At 50.4% G+C, this 25,807-nt stretch overlaps 1 protein-coding gene across 2 annotated transcripts in view; it reads left to right on the plus strand.

Annotated features, from left to right (window-relative positions):
* The window catches only part of PRKCE (protein kinase C epsilon), a 416,865-nt gene that overhangs the window by 374,321 nt on the left and 16,737 nt on the right, over nt 1–25,807 (plus strand). For both annotated transcript variants that reach the window (XM_081156232.1, XM_081156233.1), the window contains 3 exons: nt 13,059–13,197; nt 16,433–16,621; nt 19,971–20,117. In XM_081156232.1, coding sequence (XP_081012358.1) covers nt 13,059–13,197; nt 16,433–16,621; nt 19,971–20,117 — 475 coding nt within the window. The remainder of the gene's footprint in view (nt 1–13,058; nt 13,198–16,432; nt 16,622–19,970; nt 20,118–25,807) is intronic.

Consider the following 25,807-nt stretch of genomic DNA (forward strand, 5'->3'; position numbering starts at 1 on the left):
GGAAGGCAGTGGGCCTGGCGGAGTGGAGAGAGAAGGACCTGAGAAACTGCACTGCTGTTGAGCTGGGGTGCGAGTGCACCCGCTAACTGAACGTGGAGCTCCATTAGGTTTTCTCTGAATGGAGGTTCTTCTTACAAGGCGATAGCTACTGTCTCGTAGAAAGGCACGTCTCCCAATGTCACAGGATTGTTACTTTCTTTTGTTTTTCTCTGAGTGGAATTCTGGAAACCCCTTTCCTCTTTCCCATTGGGGGGTTGGGAGCCTACAGTTCTTTTCTTTACTAACACTGCTCGCTGGGGAGACCCTGGTACATGATACCTGCTTTGATCCGGAAAGTCTTTTCTTGAAAAATGCCATTTATTATTATTGTTGTTGCCGTTGTTATTATTATTTCTAAATTGGAATCTCAAAGCATAAAGAGAAAATATCAGTAAATATAAATAAGGACAAATAACTCTGTTTCCCCTGGATAAAAAGATCTGTGAGCTGCTGAGTCACCAAACTTTAGACAGCATGCCAGCGACTGATGATGCCCTGTGGCTGAGGTCCTCCCCCTCCTTGGGCTTTCTAGTCACCTCCGTCTTCTGAGTTTCCTCCCTGGTGGTTCCATTCCAAGTCCTGCCCATTAATCGTTGGACTTGCTCACAGACCAGCTCTAGCCCTCTCCTCACGCTAGATCCTCTTGTCAGGAAATCTCACCCATGCTCATTAGTTCTCCAGTCCACACCTTCACGTATCACCACCTGCTCGGCATGCCCAGCTAGATGCCTCCAGGGCACCTCAGACTCAGAACGAGTTGAACTTCTGGTAGACCCCTGCCCAAACCTGGACCTCCTGGTACATAGGAAGTGCCCAGTAAATAGCCATCAAGTGGAACAATGGAGACTGTCTTTAGCTCTAATTGTCTCTGTTTTGTAAACTCTACCAGAATGTGTCCGCTCTGAAGAAAAACAGGGATCTTGTTGACCGGCCTGGTGCTCGTGGACCTGTGTAACCTCCCCATTGATTAGCCGTGGGCCTAAACCCACAGACACACGTGTGGGCATGAACACAACCCTAGGCCCTTAGCGGCACGTATGCAGGCGCACACACAAGTGCGCGCGTTCACATTTCTGATTAGCTGAAAAGCACCACACGGTCTTAAAGCAAATACCTTCAGTGGCCAAATTAAACAAGCACAAATGTAAGACTTCTTTTTTTAAGAATAATAAAATCTGTTCTCTGTTCCCTTAAAGGTCAGTCCATTTCAGCTTCCTGGCCTTGCACGAGGCCTCTGATGTCCTGCGTAACTTGGGTGACCCCCACTTTATAGGAAGACGTGCTTTCCCTACATCCCCCTCAGCTTGTGTGGAGCTGCATTTCTGTTGCGTCAGCCCTTTATCTGGGCTGGGTGACCACTCTCCTAGCACGTGGCTCCTTGTGGGACTGCATATGGAAGACCTAGGCTTACTAGTTTTGGCAGCTTCTCGTCCTGACAGAGGAGCTTGAAGGTCGCTTTCTGGCCTTTGGGTTCGGGAATTCTGGGCCCTGTGTAGGGTTCTACAACCTCCTCCCGCCAGGCTCCAGGCACGCCCTCAGAAAGGTTACTCTTGGTCCTTTAGCTGGAGGAACCCTTTCTGTGATGACAGGATGCTGGCTGGATTTCCAGCTACAAATCACTGGGCCCAAAAAAGGCGAGACCAGCAGCCCTTGCCTTCTAAGGGCAATGGTGGTGTCCTGTTCTTCCCTCTGGTATAGAACTTACCATCGCAAGTATTCTTGCCTTATGTCTACCGCTCCCTCCAGGCTCCTCCTTGAGGACAGGGACTGTGTCTTCTCTCTCAGTATCATCAGGGCCTAGCACAAAAACAGACTCAGTAAAAGTTATGGAACATTACATAGTAGGGCCAACTAGGCAGTGTATCAGTAGTTGTAATCATGCCATTAACTAGATGGTCATTAAAATGGACTTAATACAGATCCTGCCTATTATCTTATCCAGATAGTCAGTGAGCATTGAGTGTCAGGCACTTTGCAGGGCTCTGGGGACCAAGCTGTGAACTTGAAGTCGCAGTCCCAGTTCTCATGGAGCTCACTGAGGAAAACTCAAGGAAATAAAGTAATTGCAAACTATGATCACTGCTACAAAGGAAATGACCAAGGCGACTGAGATTAAAGTAAGGGGCTGGAGCAGGCAGTTGGTGGACAAGAGAGGCTCCTTTCAGGAAAGGGGATGGAGACAGAGACCTAACTGCCAAAGATTCTGTTCTCCAGGGAGAGGGAACAGGGATGTGGCAAAGGTCTCAGGACAGAAAAATGCTTGGTGAGCTTGAACTGTTGGAGACCCTGTGGCTGGATGGAGTAGGAAGGTGGCACCAAATGATGGGGAGAGGAAGGACAGCCCTGGAGCCAGAGTGAGGCCCTTGAGTTCCACTTTGACTGCCATGGAAGCTGCTAGAATTTAGCAAAGGGGTTTCTTCCTGAGTGTAATGGGAGAAGGGATTGGAAGTTTTGAGAGAACATCAGATTCAGCTGCCTCTCATGGTTTGGGCATTAGATGTTTCAGTAGTTCCATATGTTATCTGAAAATGGTTGTTCAGGTCACCTGGCTGCCTGGGGCCATGATCCATAAGTCACCTCTCTACTCATTCATTATATCTTCATCCATTTGACCAATAGGTAATGAGAACTAGGATGCATCAGGCACTGGGGGGTTCCAGGCTCTGCCCTCATGACTCTGTTGTAGAAGATAGATACTCATAGTGGGGTCTGTGCTGGGACATCAAGACAGGGGACAGCCTCACACATCTAGGAATCCCCCCACCCCCAAGTCTCACAGGCCCCAGGTTTGGATTATGAGGGGGTGTGGTGAAGTCTGAAACTAAAAGGCCAGGCCAGTGGAGACCACAAACACTGCTCATACCATTCATGGAAGCGTGTCCATGGGGCGTCATTGAAGAATGCAAGCAGGAGGAGAGCTTCATCTGACTTACATTTTGTGTAGAACTCCCGCTGGGCAAAGGTTTGCTCCAAGTGGAAAGGGAAACATTTGGTGTACAGCAGCCAGGATTCCAAGTTCAAGTTTCATGGACTCCAGTTGCCTTCACTTCCCAGGATCTTAGACGAGAAGGGTCCTTGGGGATTAACTCATCCAGCCGTCTTATCTCATATTTGAGGACCGTAAAACTCAGAGAAGCAGCCTGCTTGAGGTCACCACTGTCCTTGGCCCCAGTCTGAACACTGAACCCCAAATAGCCATTTGGAGGTGCAAGTTGATTGATAGCCTGTAGAGGAATGGGTACACTAGGTGTAGTGTCACAACAGGCAGGGCAGCCCACACCACTAGCTGGGGACACAAGTCAAGGCCTATTTCCCACCAGTGAGGTCAGGATATTAATCCATGTGTATTAAGGATAAGAATTGACTTTCATTGCTGTGGATAAAATAAGTAATTGGACAACCATGCAATCAGATAAGTTATTCTGCCATGATTCCAAGTCTTAATGCCCAGGTACAATCCTAGGCTATTTGTTTTGGCTGTGGATGGAGACGTATTTCACACCTCAGGTTTCCAGCTGTCACTGTAGTAGCTGAAAGTCTGCTCCCTTCAGACAAAGGGGTCATCGGTTTGGTCAAAACAGCATTATCCAGCTTATCAGTTCCGTCTTTTTTTAAACTTTTTTTATTAATTTTTAGAGAGACAGGAAGGGAGAGGGAGAGAAAGAGAGAGAAACATCAATGTGAGAGAGAAACATCGATCAGTTGCCTCCCAGACACACCACAATGGGGGGGGGGGTCGAACCCACAACCTAGGCATATGCCCTGACTGGGAATCGAACCAGCGACATTTCAGTGCATTGAACAACTCTCAAGCAACTGAGCTGTACCCGCCAGAGCTATCAGTTACATCTATAACCATGTCACTGTGAGTCAAAAACAGTCATCACTCGATCAGCATCAACTATGTTCTAAATCCCAAAAAGGGCAGGAGTATAGATACAGAACTTTTTCCTCTCCTCCAGCAACAGAGCAAAGTGGTAAGAGCATGAGAGTGCATGTCGGGCAGAGCCGAGTCTGTCACTCGCCACCTGCGTGTCCTGCGCCAGGTAGATAACCCCACAGATCTTTAATGGGGATAGTAATAGTCCTACCAGACTCAGACTATTTGTGAGATAAAATGAGATAAATCATATAAGAGACTTAACACTGACTCTGACATATAGAAGCATTTGAAAAAAAAAAAAAGCAATTGTTATTTTGTTCCTAAATGTTTGAGCTATTACAATTGAAAGGCTTGGAGAAGGAATTCCCTGCAGATTGGCCCAGAATGAAATATGACTGTTGACTCTCAGGTGTCAGCACTGCAATGGAGAATTTTGATTTCGGTTACCTTGGCTCTGAAGGAAATTATGCTTTTCTGTTTGGTGGAGAGGCATCAGGTGCATGTTCCTAGGCTGCTCAGCTGCCAGCCTTCTGGCCTGGGCGGGAGTCGAGTGATCTGGCATTCCTGGCAGAGGCGGGAGGGGACTGTGCCGAGAAAGCCGAGCGGAGGATGCCAGCCGGTCACCAACCTCGGCCACAAGGTTGAGGGGAATCTGACTATATTGAAGGGGGAAATGGTCTCCCTCTTGAATATGTGGTTAAATTTGTGAAGGTCCTTGGCAACACCTACCAGAAGGGCCTGTATTCCCATCTGATTAACCACAATCATTCACAAGTCTCCACTATTTGTCCAAACACAAGCAGAGTTTCTTCATAACCTCCCCGAGGGCCTGTTCTCTGGTGATCCAAATATTTGGCATCTGCAAAGTAACATTTCTAATCTTTCATCTTTAAGTAAATGGAAGAATTTGCTGTCATTAATGTGGCATTCGGGCCTGAGTGCTGTGGCGTGAGCATGCCAGGGAAGCTGAGCGTTCGAGGGAGCAAGGGCGTCAAAAACGGGGCTTGTGGGCCTCTTTCTTTAGCGCGAGTTTTCAAGTCAAGCAAAAAATGTTTTCAATTTTTTCTTTTGTGAAGGCTGCCATGTGTTCCAACCCTTTGCCAGATGCTGTGTGGTTTATAGAGAAGCATTTTCTGGCCCTTGTTCTTGGGGGATCTGCCATCAAATTGGGAAAAGAAAATTTTATAAATGGGAAAGGATGAGTTTTCAGATAAGACCACTGAGGGACCGTGTTAGGAAAGCAGGACTCCACCTAACTTGTGACGTTCAGGTCCCTGTCACCCTTGTGAGCCGTGTGCCCCCCCCCCAGCATTATTTACCTATAAAGTGTGGGTGATGATACCCCTGCCCAGGATTGTTGTGGGCAGCGAAGGAGATAAAGTGAGTGGTAGCACTTGGTGACCACAGAGCATAGGGACAGAGTAAAGCTGTGAGCCACAGCAGCTCCCACCGCTCTGCAAAAAGGCCCCACTCACAGTGTGGCCACCCCAGGTCCTGGAAGTGTGCTGGACCTGGAAGCTGTCACATCGGTCCTGACTGATAACACCTGTGCAGCCTGCCCCTGCCCCCTACCTCCCTGCTTCGCTTTCCCTCCTGGGCACTTGGTGCTCCCGTGCAGTGTCATTCACTAGGCCCAGGGACAGGAGTCCCTGATGTTCTCACTGGGCTGGACTGAAAGTCTCTCTCTCTCTCTGTCATTTAAGTGTCATTCATGACTTTCTCCCATATGTTACAGTTTACGCTTCCTGTTATTCATCCCAAAGTGTCCATCTCAGTGGCTTATACACAATAGAAGTTAAAAAGTAGTTTTCAAACATGAAAAAGTTGATAGAGATCTATCTAGGGATGTGTGCTTGAAAAAATGCCTGTTGAAGATTGCTGGAGAGGGCAGAATTTCTGAGCTAACTACCATGTGGCAGACACTGTGCTAGGGCTTTCACCTCTGTTATATCACTCAGTGATGGCAAGATTATTCCCATTTCATAGATAAGGAAACTGAGTCCCAAAGATAGCTTGGACCATCCCAACATCCAGCTAATAAGTAGAGTTCTGATTTGGCATCAGAACTCCCTCGCTTCCTATCTGAACATCGGAAGAGAGAAGTTGTGGGAGCTGCGCAGCATTTCAGATGGTAACATATAGGCACCAACAACTGCTTCTGCATAAGCCAGACACCAAATTCAGTGCATAGAGAGCTAGGAGAGGGGCAATTCTTAGAAGCCAAAATTATCCACATTTCTAGAGCTATCAACAGTTGATTTCTTACCACATTGAAAGTACACTTTTGTTAAAAGTAAAAGGATAATTTGACCTAACACTGCTCCCTCAGCATGTGACCATTTTTGCCTCCACCTCACAGAAACTCATTTTCGGGATCTTTGCTTTTACTCACAGATCTCTTTCCCTTTCCCACCCTAGTAAAGGAGCACAGTTGGTCTTAGAAGATAAGTTTCTTTTTCCTTCATAAAACTAACTGCTAGGTCTTTTTGTTCCCCTTCAGGTTTTATAGAATCTTTTTTTTTTTTTAAAGGTACATTATTTTGGGAATTTCCTCTCTTACTGTCTTCTGAGTTTCTGGAAGAGATCGGTGCTCCTACCCCAAGGGAGCCTTGGTTATACCATGCGGCCTCTAAATCAACCCTCCCGTCAGCGGCTGTGACCTCTCGGTCTCTGTGTTCCCCTTCTCACCGCAGAGCCTTCCTTTCCCAGCCCAACAGAATTTGGGTCCAATCAGCAGATAGCGATTTCCAACTCGTGGAGTTTACATTTGATCTGAAAGGTGGTCACGGACATTCATATGGAGTCAGCCCGACTGTCTCTTACCAGCCAGGCAACCCTGGGACTTCCCTTTCCTGAGCCTCAGTTTCCTCATACATTTCAAATGTTAGCAGGGATGGGACGGTCTGGATTGCTGTCTCCCAGGGATAAAACAGCAGGGGACACTCCAGGCAAATCCATTCTTTCCTGATAGCTAGAGCATTGCTCCCAAATCCCCCTTTGCTTCACGACCTGGACCAGACCATCTTGGAGCCTTGATCATGGCTTTAGACTTAGGTTAGGGTAGTAGTTGTCCACCAGAGGCCCTGCAGGGCACAACTGGCAATGTCTAGAGAGATTTTGGGCTCTCACAACTGGAGGTGGGGAGGGTTGCCAATAGCATCTGATGCAGAGAGGTCAGGGTTACTACTTAACATCCTACAGTGCACAGAACAGCCCCCACAACAAAGAATTCCCCAGCCCCAAATGTCAATCCAGCTCCAATGTGCCAAGGGTAAGAAACCCTGGGTTCGAGGGACTCTGCATGGCCTGCTCCATCCCCTCTTCCCCACAGCCCACTTGGCCCTCTGGCAGCTGGGGTGGAAGGGAGGTTCCTTGGAAGTCCTCACAAGTCCTCGTTCCGGAGGAGAATACAGTAAGGTAGCCGTGAACCTGGGTGCCCAGTGGCAAAGGCAAGGATAAAGGCATCCCGCCTGAGGAAGAAATGCTGGGAGCCTCCTCTCCCCCCAAAAAATCAGGGGCTACCAAAGATGTTTGCTATCACCATTATTATTTAGCATTGGTCTTAAAATTCTAGTCTACACAATCAGACAAAAGAAACAAGAAATATAAACACCTCAAAGGAGGAGGTAAAATGATCACTAATTACAGGTGATTTGGACAATCCAGGAGAATCAACCGGAAAGCTCCTCTATAATGTTCAGCATCGTGGCAGAAATCAACAGATTGTATGTCCATCGGCAACAAATTGAGGATATCATGGAAGACTCCATTTACAATAAGAATTTAACATATAAAATAATAACTTGGATTATTTAAAGTGGGTTCAGTTGCAATTAACATATAAACCCAGACAGCAGTGCCATAAATGAGATATGAGTGTGTGTGTTTTTCACGTGAGCATTGTCTGGAGGTGGCATTCCCATGACGTTCCTGGGGCTGGTCCTTATCTGGTTGGCCAAAGGAGCATATGCCAGGACTCCAGGCATTATAGTCTCACTCAGGCAACAGGACAGAGGGAGGAAAGAAAAGGCAGAGGAAGGCTCGTCCTTCGAAGGCCCTTCCTTCCATACATCCGATTGGCCAGAACGTAGTCACACAACCACAGCCAGCGCTGAGGAAGGCTTTGGATTCCAGTTTATAGCTGCGTGCACGGCTTTAAAAAACTTCTCTCACTAAGGAGGAAAGTGAGCGTGGACACTGGCACGGCCGGCAGGCTGCCGTAAGATGTAACCAGATACGTACAAGATCCACACGAGAGAACTTTAAAATCCTCCTAAAGGGCACGGACAGGCCTGGACAAATAGACAAACAGCGTTACTGGATAGGAAGACTCAACAGCATAAAAATATCAATTCTCCCTGAGTTCATTTACAGCTTTAAACATGTTCCCAATAAAATCAGCACCAGGATGTTTTTTAAAAAAACTAGACACATGATTCTGAAGTTCATTTGGAAAAATAAGGAAGAGTAGCCAGTCATTTTGAAAAAAAAGAAGGTGACCGGCCCTACTGGATATTAAAACGTATTTCAAACCTATAATAAGTTAAAAAGTGTGGTATACAGCAATATGATAGAGTGAAGATTACAGAAAGAGATCCAATCATGTGGGACATCTAGCACCAGTATTTGACAGTCAGTGAGGAAAAGATCTGAACTATTCAACATATGGATTGGGACAACTCATCAAGTGTCTGGAAGCAAAGTTGGATCTATACTTCACACCTTTTATCAGGACAAATTCCAGATATATCAAAGACAAGTTGATTAAATGAAAGCGTCAAAGTACTAGGAGGAACCTTGGGAGGATGCTTTTGTAACTTTGAAATGGGTAACCCTTTCAAATTAAGACATAAAATCCAAAGACCACAAAAATAAAATGTCAACTCAGTTACATAAAAATAAGTAATATCAGCATGGCAAAACCACTGCAAGCAGTGTCAAAAGTAACTCTTGCCCTGGCCCAGTAGCTCAGTTGGTTAGAGCGTCATCCCGATACACCAAGGTTGCAGGTTCAATCCCCAGTCAGGGCACACACAAGAATCAACCAATGAATGCAAAAATAAAGGAACAACAAATTGATGTTTCTCCTCTCTCCCGCTCCCTCCTTCCCTCTCTTCCTTCCCCTCCCTCTCTAAAATCAATTTTTAAAAGGAAGTGTCAAAAACAGTAACTAGGACAAATATAATTTTTAGCCCACACCAAGTTTGGCCCTAATATAGAAAGAGCACCCCAAAATCAATAAAAACAGACACCACAAAAGGAAAATGGACACAGACAGTTCACAGGGAAAAAGATACAGATCACTTTAAAATATATGAAAAATACTCAAACTTATAGAAAACTTAAGCATATACTGAGATACTAATCGACTACCAGGAACTTTACAACATCCCACGTTGGCAAGCAGGCACTGTCATGTGCTGCTGATGGGAGTGTCAGTTGTTCACTCTGAGGCAGGTAGTTTGGCAACATCCACTGAAATCTACACTCTACTCTCAGATTCAGAAATTTCTTTTGTAAGAGATGTGTACAGTTACCTCCATATATATGCAAGATGTCTACACAAGCAGGGGCAAAAGTAGGTTTGCAGTGTGAGGACATGAAACACAGAATTTTATTTTTGTATTAGTATTCATTAATTATTATATTATTTTCCATACGAACAACTATAAACCTACTTTGCCCAGCCAGTACAAGCTTATTCACTGCAGCCCTGTTTGTAATAACACAGTATTGGAAGCATCCTAAATGTCCTCCAGTAAATATGGTAGAATATTATGCAGCCATAAAAAAGAATTAGGAGTCTCTTTATGTGCCAAGACAGAAAGATCTCGACTGTATATTAAGTGGGAAAGGTAAGGTAAGGGGATAAATGAATACTGACGTACCTCATTTATTGCACATCTCAGATAATTGTATTTTTCACAAATTGAAGGTTTGTGGCAACCCTGAGTTGAGCAAGTCTGTTAGCACCATTTTTCCAATAGCATTTGCGAAGCTGTCAGTGAGCAGGTTTGGCAAGGACCTACCGTGTCCATGCCCATGACCCAGCAGCGTGGAACTCACGAAGGAGACAAGCCCACTCTCCCTGCCCTGCAGGCTGGCCTCAGAGCAGGCCCAGCTGGGAGACATCTGTTCCTGACCCCCTTCCCAGGGAGACTTGGACCCCCAGTGAGGAGGCAGCACTGAAAGCCAACAAGTGGGAGAAGCGTGGCCCAGGAATAGGAAGAAAGTCTGGGGTCCTGGGCAGCTGTGCCGGGAAGGAAAAGGGGGGAACCAGGAGGGGACACCTTCAGCCAGCTGTGCAGCAAGCAGACCTGAGGATGCCACCTTCTCTCAGCAGCCCTCATCCCCCACCCCTTGAAGGGAAGGGCATTTTTTCCTCCTGTTTTCTCTGAGCAAGCATGGCCTGGGCTTCCCTGGCATCGTGCAGGAGCTTACTGAGAGCCTAGGACCAGACAAATCTGGTCCCAGCAGTGTCACTATTTCTTTTTAATGAGACTGAACACCCCCAAAGGACCAAAGTTCTAGGAAAGGCCCTTCTGGCCCCCAGAGGTCTTTCCAGCTTCACTAATCTTCCTGTCACAAAGGAAAGGAACACGAGCCACTGTCTCTTCCATGGGGCTTGGTTTTGTGTTGGGAGTTAGTGTTTGAGAAATACAGACAGTGGAGGGGGACTTCGGGGAGTGACTCGTGGTGGGACGTCAAGCCTCAGTGGCAGGATGGTGGGAAGGAACCTTCTGGCCTCCGGCCTCCCTTCACCACAGCAGAGGGGCAACGGCCTGCCGAGCACTGTCCTCTACGGTGGCCACCCTGTGCCTTCAGCAAGAGCAGCGCTTCCCCCAGGGAGAGGGGGCAGGAAGCAAAGGGATGGTGTGCAGGGGCCCAGGGCAGGGAAAGAAGAGCGGGAGGTGGGGAGAAAGAAGACGGCCCCCCTTCTGCTGCCCTGAGCTGAAGGAAAGGCTGAGTCTCAGTTTTCAGAACAAGGGCAAGATTCAGGCTGGTGCGGACTCTTCGGAGTCTGTTCCATTCCTACGAATTAGAACAGCCCTTTCTAGGACATAACAGAGGCTTTACAAGAGCACTCTGAGCAGTGGCGTGGGGCCTTAAAAAGCTGGGGCTGACGGCTGGCGTCGGAAGACGTGTAGCACACGGGCAAGAACGCCCGCTTCCGGAGCTGGGGACCTGCGTTCAGTCCTAGTTCCTCCAACACCCTGTCACTTTACAGAAGTCGCTTACTTTCTTCCAGCTTCTATTTACTTGTTTCCGCCCCAGTAATAGCCAAGTGTGCTCTTCTAACTCTCAGCATTGTTCAGAAGGAATGTGGCTTGTAGACGGGTGCCTTCCACATGTTGTTGTTGTTGTTACTATTACGATGAGCGTTGCCATGGTGATCCTTAAGCCTACACGTGGGTCTTGGAAAGGCAACTCTAGATTCGAGAGCGTGAAGGGGCCATAGCTCGCTGGGCCTGTGTCCGCCTCTCAAGGACTCCAGCATTTGCCGGTGGGCAGACAGGGCACCTGGTTCCTCTAGCTCAGCTTCTTCATGAAGGAAATGGGCATAACAGGATTTGAGACCTGCTGCTTTTCACGCTGGAGCAAGCCTGGGAGCAAGACTGTATCTGGTCCGACCTGACAGATAAGGTGACAGAGCAACAAGGTGACTTTGCCAGGACCAGGCCACAACATTGATTAAAACCCAGGCCGCCTGTGCCGGAGCCAAGCTGGTATTCATGTCACTGCTCCCCACTCCCAGCCTTGACCACACACAGTGGCCAGTGGGGGGTCAGGGACCTCCGTTGCAGGGACTGGGCTGTCGGGCTCCCTGTTCTCTCTGTAGTGCATGAGCCTTTGCTTAGAGCAGCACATTTTCGTGCTCTTCTCTCAAGAAGTCCCAGCTGTAAGTGGAAATGGGGCCATGGGTGCAAGACAGGCAGTCCCCAAACGCTTCCTGCCCCACCTTTGCACTCAGGCCTGGATTCCTGATGGGGGAGGAGCTGAAGGCCAGGCGCCAGCAGGCTTGGGAAAAAGGCCGCTCTTGCTCCCTGTGCAGGAGAGTGGGCCTTCTTTTCGAGAACCCTCCCACCCCAGAGTGGCTCCTGAGGAAGTCCCGGGGGGGGGGGCACCTCCATTCAAGAGTCTAGGTTCTATGGTACAGGTCTGGGGTTTGCAGACTTGCTTGGTAGGGAATTCTTAGCCAGAACCCCGTATTTTATACAAGATTTTACACAGAGCCCCAAACTAACACGGGCCACGAGGGAGCTGAACCAGTTGATCCAGCTGCCACCACAGTCCTCACTCTGCACAGAACCACCCGGGCTCTAGAGTGTTCCTTCCTGCCCAGACCCACCCCTACTCAGCCTGCTTGCTCCTGAAAGACTGGTCTTGCAAATAGATGGTGCACATGCAGGCAGGGCTCCCAGTGCCCTCAGCATAAGCGTCAAACCCCTCTTCCCGGCATCGAGGCTCGTTGTGGGTGGTTTCAACATGCCTGTCTTGCCTCACCATTCACTGGGACCCAATTCTCTGATCTCTTCACTACTTTTTGCATCTACTGTGTTGGTCTTCTCCTTCCTCCCACCTTTTCTCTTTCCAGACCTTCCCGTCTATCCAAGCTCCTCTTGAGAGTCACTGTTTCCTGGAAGCCCTCCTGCCTGCACCAGCCGTCACTGACCCCTCCCCTGAAATGCAACAGCTCATATAGTTAGTGCTCTATAAAGTAGCATCTGACTCTTATGTGGTTTTATCTGACTCACTGATGTTAACATGTGTCAGTCTCATTCCTCCAGGTGATCCACATGGTTAACTCAGGAAGGCAGGGGCATAAGTTGCTTCTTTCTCTTATATCACGGCCTCCATAATGTGAATCTCAGCACATACTGTAGCTTCAATTAATAGCTACTAACTTTGTTACACCACAGCAGTCCTTGGGTTGCAGAAGCTCCTCCCTCGTGTTGGGGAGAATGGAGACACCTTTAGGGCTTGGTCATCGTGGGCAAGTTGGCTGCTGGCAGGTCAAGCCTCCTCAGGACTTTCCTGGAGCAGATTTCCCTGAGATGCACACCTCTCTCCAACTCAAGAAGACCCTATTGGGGTGAGTGTGGCATTAATCGTGTGCTTCTGGCCTGTCCTACAGGGATTTGAAACTGGATAACATCCTTCTGGATGCAGAAGGTCACTGCAAGCTGGCCGACTTTGGGATGTGCAAGGAAGGGATTCTGAACGGTGTGACGACCACCACATTCTGTGGGACTCCTGACTACATCGCTCCCGAGGTAAGACCTTGTGCAAGGGCCACCTCCTCCTGCTGCCATGGCTGAGCCAGGGCTTCATCCCCATGGACTGGGGCCACCTGATACTCTCGGGGAAGGCTCCAGAAAACCAGGATGGATTCCAGGGAAGGAGAAGAAGCTTGCTGATTTCTCCATAAGGAAGTGGGGGTGATGGGGGAGAGAATGGGTGAGCTGAAAGTAACTGGCCATTCCCCAAATCTGGGCAAGTCCTAATTATTTCTCCTTTATTCCAGTTCAGAACTACCAATGGAACTAGGACCAAGAGAAATTTGTTGACTTGTATCAGTTTCTACTTCTAATCAGACTAAAGGAACACCGTTGATAAAGGCAGCAATAAATTTAGCTATAATTTGCCTACAAGAAAGCCAGGAGTAATTTGCTATTTCTAGTGTAGTGGCGATCCTACGTTGGGAGCACGCAGAATGAAGGAAGGGTAGGAGGAGATTAACTGCCTCATTATAATGGAGATCAGAGATGTTCATTTTGAGCCTCACCAATGGGTTGCCACTTGTGAAAGTTGTTGAGATATTTTGTTCATCATGAAGTGTTTGTTTGCCTTAAGTTTCTCCAGGTCAAGCTTGCCTAACTCAGAGGTACCTAGTGGGATATGATTCAGATTTAAAACATAGCCTATTATGCATACTTAATAAAAATGGTCTTGAGGGTGGTTATACATGAAACATGGGAAGGAAGTATACCAATCCCCATGAAGCATTGCCCATGGTGGGTAGGTGTGTGTTAGTACATTTAGATTGCATTTCCTTTCAGTGGGCATTGTTTGAGCACCTGCTAAACACAAAGCAATGTGGGGATAAAGAATTGACCTAGACAACGGTCACTCTCCTAAAGGAACTTTTGGTCTAGAGGGAGTGACAGGTAAGTAAACAACTAATTAAGTAGAAATCAGTAGGTTCGAAACACAAGATGGTATCCTCGGGGATCAGGGAAGGCTCCTTGGAGCACCTGGTGAATGACTTGAGTTGTAAAGAATTAGCAGGATTTCCTTTGGTGGTGGGGGTGGGGAACATTCCTGAAAACAATAGGGAGGGTTGAGTGGGGGTGGGCAGGGGAGGAGGCCCAGCATCCCAGGGCTATGAATCCTTTAGGGCAAGAGCTGTGTTTCTAATCTGGGTACTTCCTGGATTCAGAACACAAACCTGGCTCTTAAGAATGGTTTGTTGAATGAATAAATGAATGAGAACTTGGGACACTCCAACGTGAGCAAAGACGAAGGCATGAGAACATTCTTGGCCTTTTCAAAGAAAGGAAAACAGTGTGGCTAGAACAGAGTTCTTAGCGCTCTTAGCGATGAACAAGATTAGAATAAAGGGCCCTTATCCCGTAGGATCTGTGGGTCCACTAAGGGCTTCCCAGGGTAGAAGGGTTGTAACCAGCTCTGTCCCCAGAAGATGGGCGTCAGCAGTGTGGCTAAGAGGGCAGAGTGAGACCGAAGGACAGTTGAGAGACTTCACAGACCGGACCAGACCTGGGGAGGCCTGGGGAGGGTCAGAGAAATGAGGATCGAGTTATAGACAAATTCTCATTAGAGCCTGTATCTTCTAAGAGATTTGAAGAGTAGAGATTTCCGTCAGTCTCTACTAGTGTGCTCCCTTAGCAGGAACGCTAGGAATTTAACCCACAAGGAGAAATCAATCAGTGAAAGCCAAGGCTCTCAACTGGGACCGGCTTTTTCAGCATCTTCCTCATTCATCCTTCATCGTCAGGATGCTTTCCAGTCCCTCTGAGCTGATACCAGAGTCAAAGGGTTGACAGGCCAGTGTAGTAATTAAGGACCCAGCCCAAGACAAGCATTCACTTTATGATGAACAAAACACCCACCCAACTTTCATGGAAGGCACTCCATTGGCGAGACTGACAATGAACAACTCTGATCTCGTTTAGGAGGCCCAGACACTCTTCTTCCCATTCTACACTTGTGCCCACTCTGCAGAATCACCACTGCACGTGAACTGGCTAATAATCCCCGGCCTTATGTAGGCAAGTTACAGCTGATAAAGATATTGCTACCTTTAGCGAGGGCTGCGGGGAAGATTAAGTGGAAGTGTGCCTTTAATGCATTTAGCACGGTGCCCGGTCCACAGCAGGCACTGGCTAATAAATGGGGGCTCCATCATTACCACTGTTGCTGGGTCGTGCGGTGGGGTGGGGAAAGCATAGACTTGAGAGTTGAGATCCCAGGCCAGACTTGAACACTCATGCCCTCATGTGACCTTGATCAAGTCACAAAACGTTTTTGACCCTCAGGTTCTTCACCTTTCAGATGGGAATAACAATTCCTGCCCTACCCACCTCATCAAGATGTTTTGAGGATCTAATGAGATTAAAGCATGGAATGTGAATAGGCTTCAGAAAGCATAAGCCTCCATTCAAAGAGGAGGGGGTGTGAGGTGCAGGCTAACCTGAAACCAGAGACAGCTTCTGAGGCGCCACCTCTGCCCCAGGGCTTCTCTTCCCACCACGTGCCCTTGGCTAACCCCCATCACACCCTCTCCTTTCTCCACGCCCAGCGCCCACTCCCCAGGAATGGCAGCCAGCCCTAGGTAATGCCTGGCACCAGACCCAGTGCCTGCCCTTCTCTTCTGCTCCAGCTCTGACCCACTCAGGGGGTGAGCTCCCGCTCTGGGTGTCCTCCCATGGCGTGCAAAGCCTTCTCCTTCTCACCAGCTCCATCACAGACAAGCCGATTAGAAAGCGGACAATTAGGGCCAAGCCTAAAAGGACTTTTACGAAAGGTGCCACTCAAATGGGGAGGCTCTGGAAGACCTGGGGAAGAGTGAGCGGGGCCTCTTTGTGCTTCCCACAGAGCCATCCTGTCTGAGCACCCACAGTTCACCTGGGGGCACCTCCTCATCACCTGCTGAGGCATAGAACTCAGTTGTGCCGCCTCCTGGAGGCTGGAGAGTGGCCTCCTCAGCACTCAGAGTCCCCTGAGCCAAGGCGCTCAAACAAAGAAACAGCGGATTGTCTCCCCTGGGGGACAGACTGTAGGTACTGACTTTGGAGGGTTGCTAGTTGGCCCCCGGCACAGTGCCTCCCACGCTCAGCTGCCGCCTGCCTCTCTGAACCCGGGGCTCTGCTCTGTGAGGGAGCGAGCCCAGCCGGAGAGGAGGGCCCGGCTCTGCCCGGGCGCGTGGCGCAGGTGTGGCTGTGGGCCGCAGTCTCTGCTGCGCTCTGACGTCCCCCGTTTCCCGAGCAGATCCTGCAGGAGCTGGAGTACGGCCCCTCGGTGGACTGGTGGGCGCTGGGGGTGCTGATGTACGAGATGATGGCTGGGCAGCCCCCGTTCGAGGCCGACAACGAGGATGACCTGTTTGAGTCCATCCTCCATGACGACGTGCTCTACCCCGTCTGGCTCAGCAAGGAGGCCGTCAGCATCCTGAGAGCGGTGAGCCGCCCGCGCCCGCCCCCGGCCTTCCACCACCTCCCTCCTCCTCGGTCCCTCTCCCCCTCCCTCCCCCTTCCCCCTCTCCCCTCCTCCCTCTGCCCCATCTCTGCCCACTCTGAATGGAAGGTGTTGAGGGCCATCCCCACTGGAGTCCAGCCCCTACAGTGAGGCTGCTGCCGAGAGAAGGGGCCTGGACGAGTCGTTCTTGTGGGGAAGGGACGGGGTGTTTGTGTTTCCTGAGGGGAGCTCTGTGCCCTTCGGTGTCCTCCAGTTTCAATGGAGCAAAACCAACTCAAACTGCTCTGGGATCACCCCTGTGCCTAGGCCCTGGGGCTGGGCCCTGCCTCCACACCTGTCACCTGGCCTGTCTTCCCCTGGGCCTGCGATGGGGGAGAGGGAGGAGGGAGAGCACTGTGCACCTGTGTCCACCGCGGCATCGCTGTGACCGAAGAGCTCATCAGAAAAGAAGTGTCCTCTGAAGATCTCTGCGGCCAGGCTGGGTTCAGACCCATGACAGTCTGTCCCCGCCCTACAGATAATCCCTCACATGTGAAGATAGTCCTTGCTCAGGGCAGCCGTTTCTACAACATAAGACACTTGTGCTGAGGCAAATAAGTGGTTACCTGTCGCCATGGGAAAGCTGTGGAAGCTGAGGTGTAGGGAAGCTAAGCAGAGTAGTTTACCCGGGAGGGTCACCCCACTGGGCTGAGGCAGGACCCTGGTGACCGCCCAGGGACCTTGACTACAGTGCTGGTTTCTTTCGGCCGTCGGAAAGCCCCGAAGTCCAGTCACAAAATTTGCCATATCCAAGTCCCCTCTACCATGATTCATTTGTCTTGTTCTTGCCGTCCACCCCCAATATTTACCTAGTTATGTGTCCTTTACAAAGAAATTTTATATCACTATCATAAATGGAAAATCACTAGCATTTGCCATAATCAATTAACCTAATTCATCATATGAAAATGTTAAAAAAGATCTCAAATGACTGTAGGTGTCTGGAGGGACACATACCATATTCAGGAAAATGCCACAGCAGAGCATGTCACTTTCTGCTACAGTTGGTTTCCTTCCTCTACCCCTCACCTCGTTCCCTCCCTCCCTACCTCATCGACTTCCCTTTCTCTCGCTCCCTCCTTCCCTTCCAGTAACTCATTCAGCTCATATTGAACTGCTACACACTGAGTGCCCCCAACGGGCTGGCTGTTGTGCCAGATGCTGAGTGCGTGCTGGTGAATGTAACGGCCACCGGCCCCCCAGCAGGGCTTACAGTCCAGTGGGAGAAGGTGGGCAATAAATAGAAAATAATCCACACGTGGTCACAGTTGGGATAAGATTGGGGAAGGAAGCAAAGAGAGTATGTTTATCCCTTGTTCATTTATTCAACATGTACTTATTGAGCATCTAGTATGCGGCAGGCCCTATGCCAGGTGCTGGCTAAGAAGAGAACAGCATCCAAGGCAGCCGGGACACCAGCCCCGCAGGGCTGGTCACTCCCAGGCTCTGAACACCAGCCTGACGCACCTTCCTGCGAGCCTCCTGCCAGCACCCCAGCTGAGCCCTTTCATCTAGATGACCCAGAGCAGTGTCCATGTCTGGAGATATTTTTAGTTGTCACAACTTGGAGCAAGGCTTGTTACTGGCACTAGTGGGCAGAGGCCAGGAATGCTGCTGAGCATCCTACAATACACAGGACGGCCCCTGTGACAAAGAAGCATCCGGTCCAAAATGTCATTAGCACAGAGGTTGAGAAACTTTGACCTGCGGACGTTCAGAAGCTAGAGGCCGTGCCTGTGTGGCCATTGGTGAGGGTGAAGCCTCTGAGAGAGGCTTGTGAGAGGAGCCTCTGGCTCAGGGGCAGCTTCCTGGGGCGTTAGAACCTGTCTGCTTATCCCTAGCCCTGGCCTGTCCCCTCCCAGAATGGGAGGACAGGAAGCGCTGAGGAAGTAAGGAGCAGTCTTCCCCTCCCTCGGCCTTGGAACATTTCACTTCCTCACATTGTGGCCTGATCTAGGGCCAGGCCGGGTTTTCCATGACTGGCCGCTGAGCTGTGCCTGAGGGCTCCTGCCCCTGGAGGAGGGCAGACCTCTAGAGAAGGCCACTCCTCCTAGCTCTGCAGTGCACAGCCGGGCAGCCTGAGTGCCAGTCCTGCAGCTTGCCTCCCTCCCGGTGCGCCCTGAGGCCCGGCCTTCAGTCCCCCCTCCAGTCATTGCAGTGTAGTTAGGGCACCAGAGGAGCTGGGCACTGAGCCAGGCGCTGGGAGCATAGAGCTGATTCCTATATCGTAGAGCTTGCCAAGGGAAGGAGATGTTTAGGCAAATTATAATTTAAATAAACAAGAAACGTGGGGTCCCAGGTCTCCGCAGGGGCGGGGACGGGGGGGGGGGGGGGGGGGGGGAGCTGGGGAAGCTTCGCAGAGGTGGCAGCATTTGTGTTGGTTCTTAGAGTATGCACAGGCCCCGAAGAAGGGAATCTGACCGGGGGAAAGTATGCTAAAGGCCAGCAGGAGAGAGTAGGTTCAGACCAAGAAGTTTCTGGGTGCTGAAGTAAGGGTGTGGACTTTATCCTGCAGGTGGAAAGAAGCCACCGATGTGTCTGAGCAAGGGTGACCTCTGCTGACTTTGCTTAGAAAGATGAAGTGTGTCGGTGCCATTCCTAACTCACATCTGCCCACCACCCCTCTCCTCTCTTATCCGTTTCTCTGGCCCCTCCAGAAGCCTTGGGTCTGTGCCCATGTGCTTTGGTTTCAGGGGCACCAGGCAGGAGGTAGGAGGAGGCTCTCCCCGTCTTTCTTGTCGATGAAGCCTGAAGTTCTACCATTATAAATTTATTCCTTTGGCTTATAGTTTGTCCTCTTAAGTTCCTTTGTTTAAATACAGACTCAGCCTTCACCCTGTGAAATGTAACACTTTTTCTCTACCACATGCACCCACCTACCCTTACCTTTATTTGGGGTGGCTCTCAGGAATTTTTCTACCTACTAGCACTGATTTTTTTAAGATTATTTTGTTATATATCTTTTCAATTAAATTAACATTTGCCATCGCAGCTGACTCATTTAATAGGAATAAGTTCTCCTGGGTGTGAGGGGTTATAAGACACCAGCCAAAAAATGTAAAACCCCTCAGTGTGCTCGCGCGCACACACACACACACTCACACACACGCTGTGTTTAGAATGGTGGTTGGCACATAGTAGTTCTGCATGAGTTCACAAGTACCCACAAGGGTGAAGACGCTAAAAGTGCAGAAAACAGGCTGGGGAGGTGGCACTGAGGGTGTTGCCTTGACTGACTCCTGCCTCTGCTTGCTGGGCCTTTGTCACTAACTCTCTGTCCTCGCTCCCTCAGTTCATGACCAAGAACCCCCACAAGCGCCTGGGCTGTGTGGCGGCCCAGAACGGCGAGGACGCCATCAAGCAGCACCCGTTCTTCAAGGAGATCGACTGGGTGCTCCTGGAGCAGAAGAAGATAAAGCCGCCCTTCAAGCCTCGGATTGTAAGTGGCCTGCAGCTGCTCTCGCACCCGGGGCTGGGCTTGGGCCCCACGCGTGGGAAGGCGGGCTGGGGCGCGTGCTACAGCCAAAATGACGAGGGCCGAGGGGGCCAGGACGCTCCCTAAGAGAACCTCTGCAGCCCTCGGAGTTCACTGCAGAAAACGTGTAACCTGCAGCCCTAGCCAAGGCGACGGCTTACATGGGACGCCAAACACATTGTTTGCTTTAATAGAGATTTGCTTATTTATTTTGATTAAAAGTTATAGATGGTACTAGTTGTCCATGTACGGTAGTGATACAAGGTTTCTTTATAAGTAAACAAGTTTGTTTTCTAAATGAGTCCACTTAAAGAAAAATATTAACTAAATAATAGCCATAGTCATGTGGAACTAACACAGAGCGTGAAGTTGTGACTCAGTGACTGACATGTGAGGACTGTCCCCTGGGAGCCCCTGGCGGGGGCAGCTCTGTAAGAGGCCAGGTCCTTAGGCCATATCAGAGATCTCCTGTCCCCTGTCTGTCCTGCTGTCCCTTCTGACTTCACTCCAGCCTCAGCACACCCTTCCTTCCAGGCTCCTAGGCCTTTTAGGGGACGCCAGTGGAGAGGGTACAGTAAAGGGTGTTTGAAGCTCAGAGGTTGGACAGCAAAACAGAACTGAGGCTGGGCTTGACTCAGAGCAAAGACCATGTCCTGGCAGTGACCTTCTGCTGGGAGGGAACAGGGTGGTGCTGCTCCCCTTAAAGGCAGCAAGAACGGGGGGGGGGGGATATCTTAATTCTGTTGGCTTTCAGCATGATGAGGCTGAAAACTTGGGCAGCCAGCTGGCTTGCTCACTGGGAGTGAAGGTCGATGGTAATATAGGAATTTACTGGGCAGAAGCCCTGTCAGCCCTCAGTCACCCCACATTGTCAGACGGCCCCTCCTTCCTCACTACCAGGTACACGAAGGACCCTCCTGTGCTTTGTGACTCATCAGAGAGGAATTCCATTATATTCCAAAAGGTTTTCTGGGGAGTGATTACTGGTTATTGATACTGCTGTGCTTCTCAGAAATGTTCTGTTGGGGGGCAGGTAACTCTCAGCCGAAGGGTGTGGGCCAGGCCTCAGCCAGACTCCAGAGCATGGCGGGTTCACCGTCCTTGGACACTCAGTCCTGTCACCATTCTTCATTTGCTTTCTTCTTTGGTTTTACAATTTTTCAGTGGCTAGCACATAGCTTGGAACAGGCTAGATTAGGTTCACCTCCTTTCCTGGTTAGCATCACCCCCACCCCTGCCCATCACCCCCACAGCTCTGTGGCCTGCTGTGCCACACTCACGCTGTACGTGCCAGTCTGCCGAAGGCTGCCCCCACCCCAGGGTCTCTGCGGGTGTCTGTACCCTTGACAAGTCAGGGGAAGTAGGAACCCAGAGGCAGGCAGAGGAGCAAGAGGAATGAGAATCTTGATCTGAGGGTGACGTGTTAAGTTAGGTTTAACTAAATTAATCAACCCAAATAAAATTGGGAAGTAGAGCTAAGTAAAGAATCCAGGCCCAACAAACAGGAACTCAGTATAAGATAGAGGACTGATGAGCCGGTGCAGGCCTACAAAATGAGTTAAACCTCAATTTGAGCTTCAGGTCAACAAAATGACTTGAAGCTAAGCTTGTGGAGGGCTGGGGCAGGGCCGGAGGAGCAGCCCCTTCCTGTGGCGTGCAGGGTGGAGAGGACAGGGCAAGCCCCCCGGGACCATCAGCAGGGATGTGAGGGCGACAGGGGGCCGGTGTCGGGCAGAGGCAGGCGGCAGGTCCTGCTGAGAGGCCTCACGGAAGCAAGCAGTTAGGGAGATCTTTAATGATAAAAAGCACAAGGAAGTTTCAGGTTTGGATTCGTGGAGAAGAGTCTCTCACTGACACAGAACAGGTTGCAAACAGTGAGCGAACCCAGCGGGGAAGAGTGCTCTGAGATTTCGGGAGGCTGAGAAGCTCTGGCCCCCAAAGCCCTTTCCAAAGCCCTAACAGCACTGGGGGTCCACGCTGGGGCTTCCACCCCCTGGTCTGAACTCTGAGCCAAATGAAAGTGCAGACCTGGGAGAAGTGACCCTTGGAGCAGTACCTGTCCTGTCCTCCCCAAGTGAGGGAAAGGTGTGGAGAACAGGTGCGAGGTTTCTGTGGCCTGAGGCATGCAGAAGGAACCGGACACAGAGGAAAGGGGAAAAAGTGAGGAATGAGCCAGGAGGCTGAGCACATGACCCTGATTCATTAGTTTGTCAGCCTCACCTGGCCCCGACAGGCAAGGATCCCCCGAAAGCTGTCCCTGACCAGGAATGCAGGTGCTTCTTGGGCAGGGGTGTGAGGGGGCCCTTGGGTACCACCAAATGAAGTACATCCCTGAGTCGGGGCTGGGACCACATGGGGGTCAGGTGGGACCCCAGGTCCCCCTGGAGTACAAGGGACCTATGCTTTTCGTCCTTGGACCTCTAGAGAAATGCCCACCTGGGAGCAAGGGCAAAACTCAGCAAGCTTCCTTTGCCCGGGGGCTCAAGTAGGCTCAGAGGCTTAGCACCCCTGAGAGGATGGCAGAGGAAAAGGGCAGGGGTCCCCCGGGAGCTCCCACCAATTTCAAAGTTTCTTAGCCTTCCTGAAGCCCGTTTCACCACCGCCTTGGAAATCACCTCCTGTGCATGTTCCTACTCACACTCAGGACCTCCAGAGTTATCCTCGCCACTCCAGGGTCAGGGGACAGGGTGTATTCGGTTGATCTGAGTTCAGTTTGGAGGAGAGACTCAGAACATCTGAAGGAAGGGTAAAGAGGGAAACTGACATTGTCAACAAGGTGTTTCTGATCCCATTTCCAGTTGAATAACATTGAGCCTCACAGAGTTCTCAGCTACAGGTCTTTAAAGAATTAAGTTATTCAAGTATCTAATCACATTAAATCCTTCAGACTAGAGATTTCTCTTTGGAGAAATATCAAAATTGGGAAAGAAAAGAACAGTCCTCCTCTAGTTAGCAGGTTGGAAAGGTGTCCCAAATCTGCCCTTAAGTTGAAAGCTCTTTTCGGAAAAACGTGAATGGCGCCACCCTGAGTCATCTGTGGGCTTGTGTATAGCAGAAGTGAATTTTAAATTGAATTAAAGTCCACCGCAGTGATGGATATACTCTACTCATCTCTGAGACCCTTGCAGGACCAATGTGAAAACTCATGTAAGGTCTTTATAAGCCTTCATTCCCCTCTAACCCACCCAGGATTAGCTCTGTGGGGTGGGTGCCTGCCTGGCTCAGAAACCTGCAGTGAGGACCGCTCTGTGCTCCATAAGCAGCGTCAGCCTTACCCACAGGCAAGCTAGATCTCTGCTCTTTAGAGAGATACTGGGAAAGGGAGGTATGACCCCACAGAAGCCATCTTCTGTCATGGGCAGGGAGCTCTATCATGTAACAGGCTTTCAGTGCCACATGACTTGAGGACACATCAGGGGGCAGCTGGGGAGAAAGGTTTTGACAGAGGAAATGAGGGAAAGCTGGTTTGGAGGCTGACACTGGGAAGAAGTGGCCAGGATAGTGGGTTGCAAGCGGCCGGGGACAGAGTGAGGTTCTTGGATCTTAGGGACAGACTTTTAAGTCAAAGGAAAGACACTGAGAAGCGGGGGGCAAGTCTGAGCACACATCCCCAGGCTTGCAGTTTGGTGGTGGCCTTGAGAAGACACAGTGCCTGTGTTTTCACAAGGAAACCAGGTGCAGAGGCCCCTGGTCTGGGCAGGGAAAGTCCCAGGGCATCCAGTCAAGGGCCTGGGGCCTGTGAGGGGATGGTGGGTCTCCTCTGCCTGGACCAGCTCCCCTTGCTCCCTCCCTGTGTCCACTAACATCACACCCAAATGCCACCAATCCCAGGAACCTGCTGAACAGCTACTATCCTGCTACCCAGTTGGCTGTACTGAATCTGAGGTGGGGTGTCTGTCTGATTCAGGAAAGAAATGTTTGTGCCTGGTGGTCAGTGGTGGAGGTGAGGCTGGTGAAGGTCAAGTCATCCAGTCTAAGACTTAAGAAGAGCCAAGGTGTAGTGGCATGTTTTCCAGAGTTCCTACGCATCTCCACTCCCACAACACAGTTGGGTCCCCTCCTTGGCAGAACCTTCCGGTGGGTACAGTGCATCTGTACTCTGCCTAGGCTGGCGCAGCTGGAGGCTCAGGTCCCCGGATCACCCCCACGGGGGCTGAGGATGTGGCAGGAGAGCAGCTCCCTGGCCTGAGTCCCATCCCTTCCCCAGGCCTCTCCCTCTGAAGATAGCACCGAGGAGACTGTCCAGATTCACAGCTGGAATTTGGCCTCTGGTCAGGTTCTATCACATACCTCCACCGGCTGCTGTCCCCTCCAGGCCTTTGGCTTCTTGAGATGTTTGCTAAGCTGAGATATCTGCTCCCTGGCGCCTAAGCCTCGCAGTCTAACCCCTGCCCTGATTCCCCAGCTGTCACTAGGTCACTGGGTTTCCTGCCTTCAGGTTTATTTATGATCCTTTGCTCTGGTCCCCACCCTAGAACGTTTGCAGGGGCCCCTGTTTCCACAGCAGATGTTCTTCTGATTTGTCCTTCCAGCTGTATTGTACATTCCCCTTCTCTGCTTTCCCTTCTACCCTCCTGTCCACTCACACACTCACCTGATGTTGTGCAAACAATGTGCCATCAGCATAAACCAGGGACTCAGATCAGTGTTCCGGGGTGGCTGGCTTCAGGGCAGCGACACAGAGTGGGTGGCAGGCACCCCAGCCGCAGGGGGGAGGGGGCGGGGGATGGGAAAGCCAGCAAGGCTGGAGCCAAGGCCTTTGATGCTGGAAAAAATCTCCAAGCAAATTCATTGGTCTGTCCCATTGGGGATTTGGGTCCAAGATGATGGCATCATCTAGTTGTCAGTAAAAGTAGCACATTTTGCTTTTGTGTTACTGGTGGGTTTGCCTCTTTTGGGACCATAGAGGGCAGAAGTGATATATTTGGTGTGGTTGAAGGGCATCATTTGACCTTGCAGATCTTGGAGGTATTTTGTTCACTCCTAGCTTCCCTCCTGCATACTCTTCCTTTCCCCCCAATCTACCTCTGAAAAAGCATTAGGCTCTGAGATTTTGGATCCCAGGACTTTGGCACCAAAATGAGGGGAAGCCAGTGGAGGAAAGAGAGATCTGTGTCCCCAGAAACCTAGCTGCCCTCAGCAAAAGCCAAAGGCAATTAGGGAAAATGCTGGCCAAGTAAACTTCTCTTTGTGTACGTGTTCTCTCTTTTCAAGTTCGCTTCAGTGTGAATGTCCCTCTTTAAGGTAAGGCCTCCAGAGTGGGGAGTCTCTCCAGGTAGGTGAGCCCTCAGGCCGGTGACATGGAGGCCCTTCCAACCTCATGATCCGTGTTCATCTCGCCATCCCCACTGCATGGCGGGACGCCCAGGGAGGCCTTTCCTGCATGCTCCTGCATGACCGGGCTGTGCTGGGGGGAAACTGGGAAGTGGGTTTGAGACCCTCACACCCTCACCGACTTCGTGGCCTGAGGAGGAGCCCTGCTGAACAGGCAGCCCCTTCCCCTAAAGTCAGCGCACTTGCCCAGAGACCACCTGATGGCGTGGACCACAAAGACAGAGCCCAGGTGGTCATTAGAGGCTGTCCCCATCATCCACCTGGCAGAGCAGAAGCAGGGCCAAACGACTCCTGAGCCTGTCACTTAGTACATCCCCCCG

Source organism: Miniopterus schreibersii (assembly GCF_964146895.1).
Source record: "Miniopterus schreibersii genome assembly, chromosome: 13".
Taxonomy (NCBI): Eukaryota; Metazoa; Chordata; class Mammalia; order Chiroptera; family Miniopteridae; genus Miniopterus; species Miniopterus schreibersii.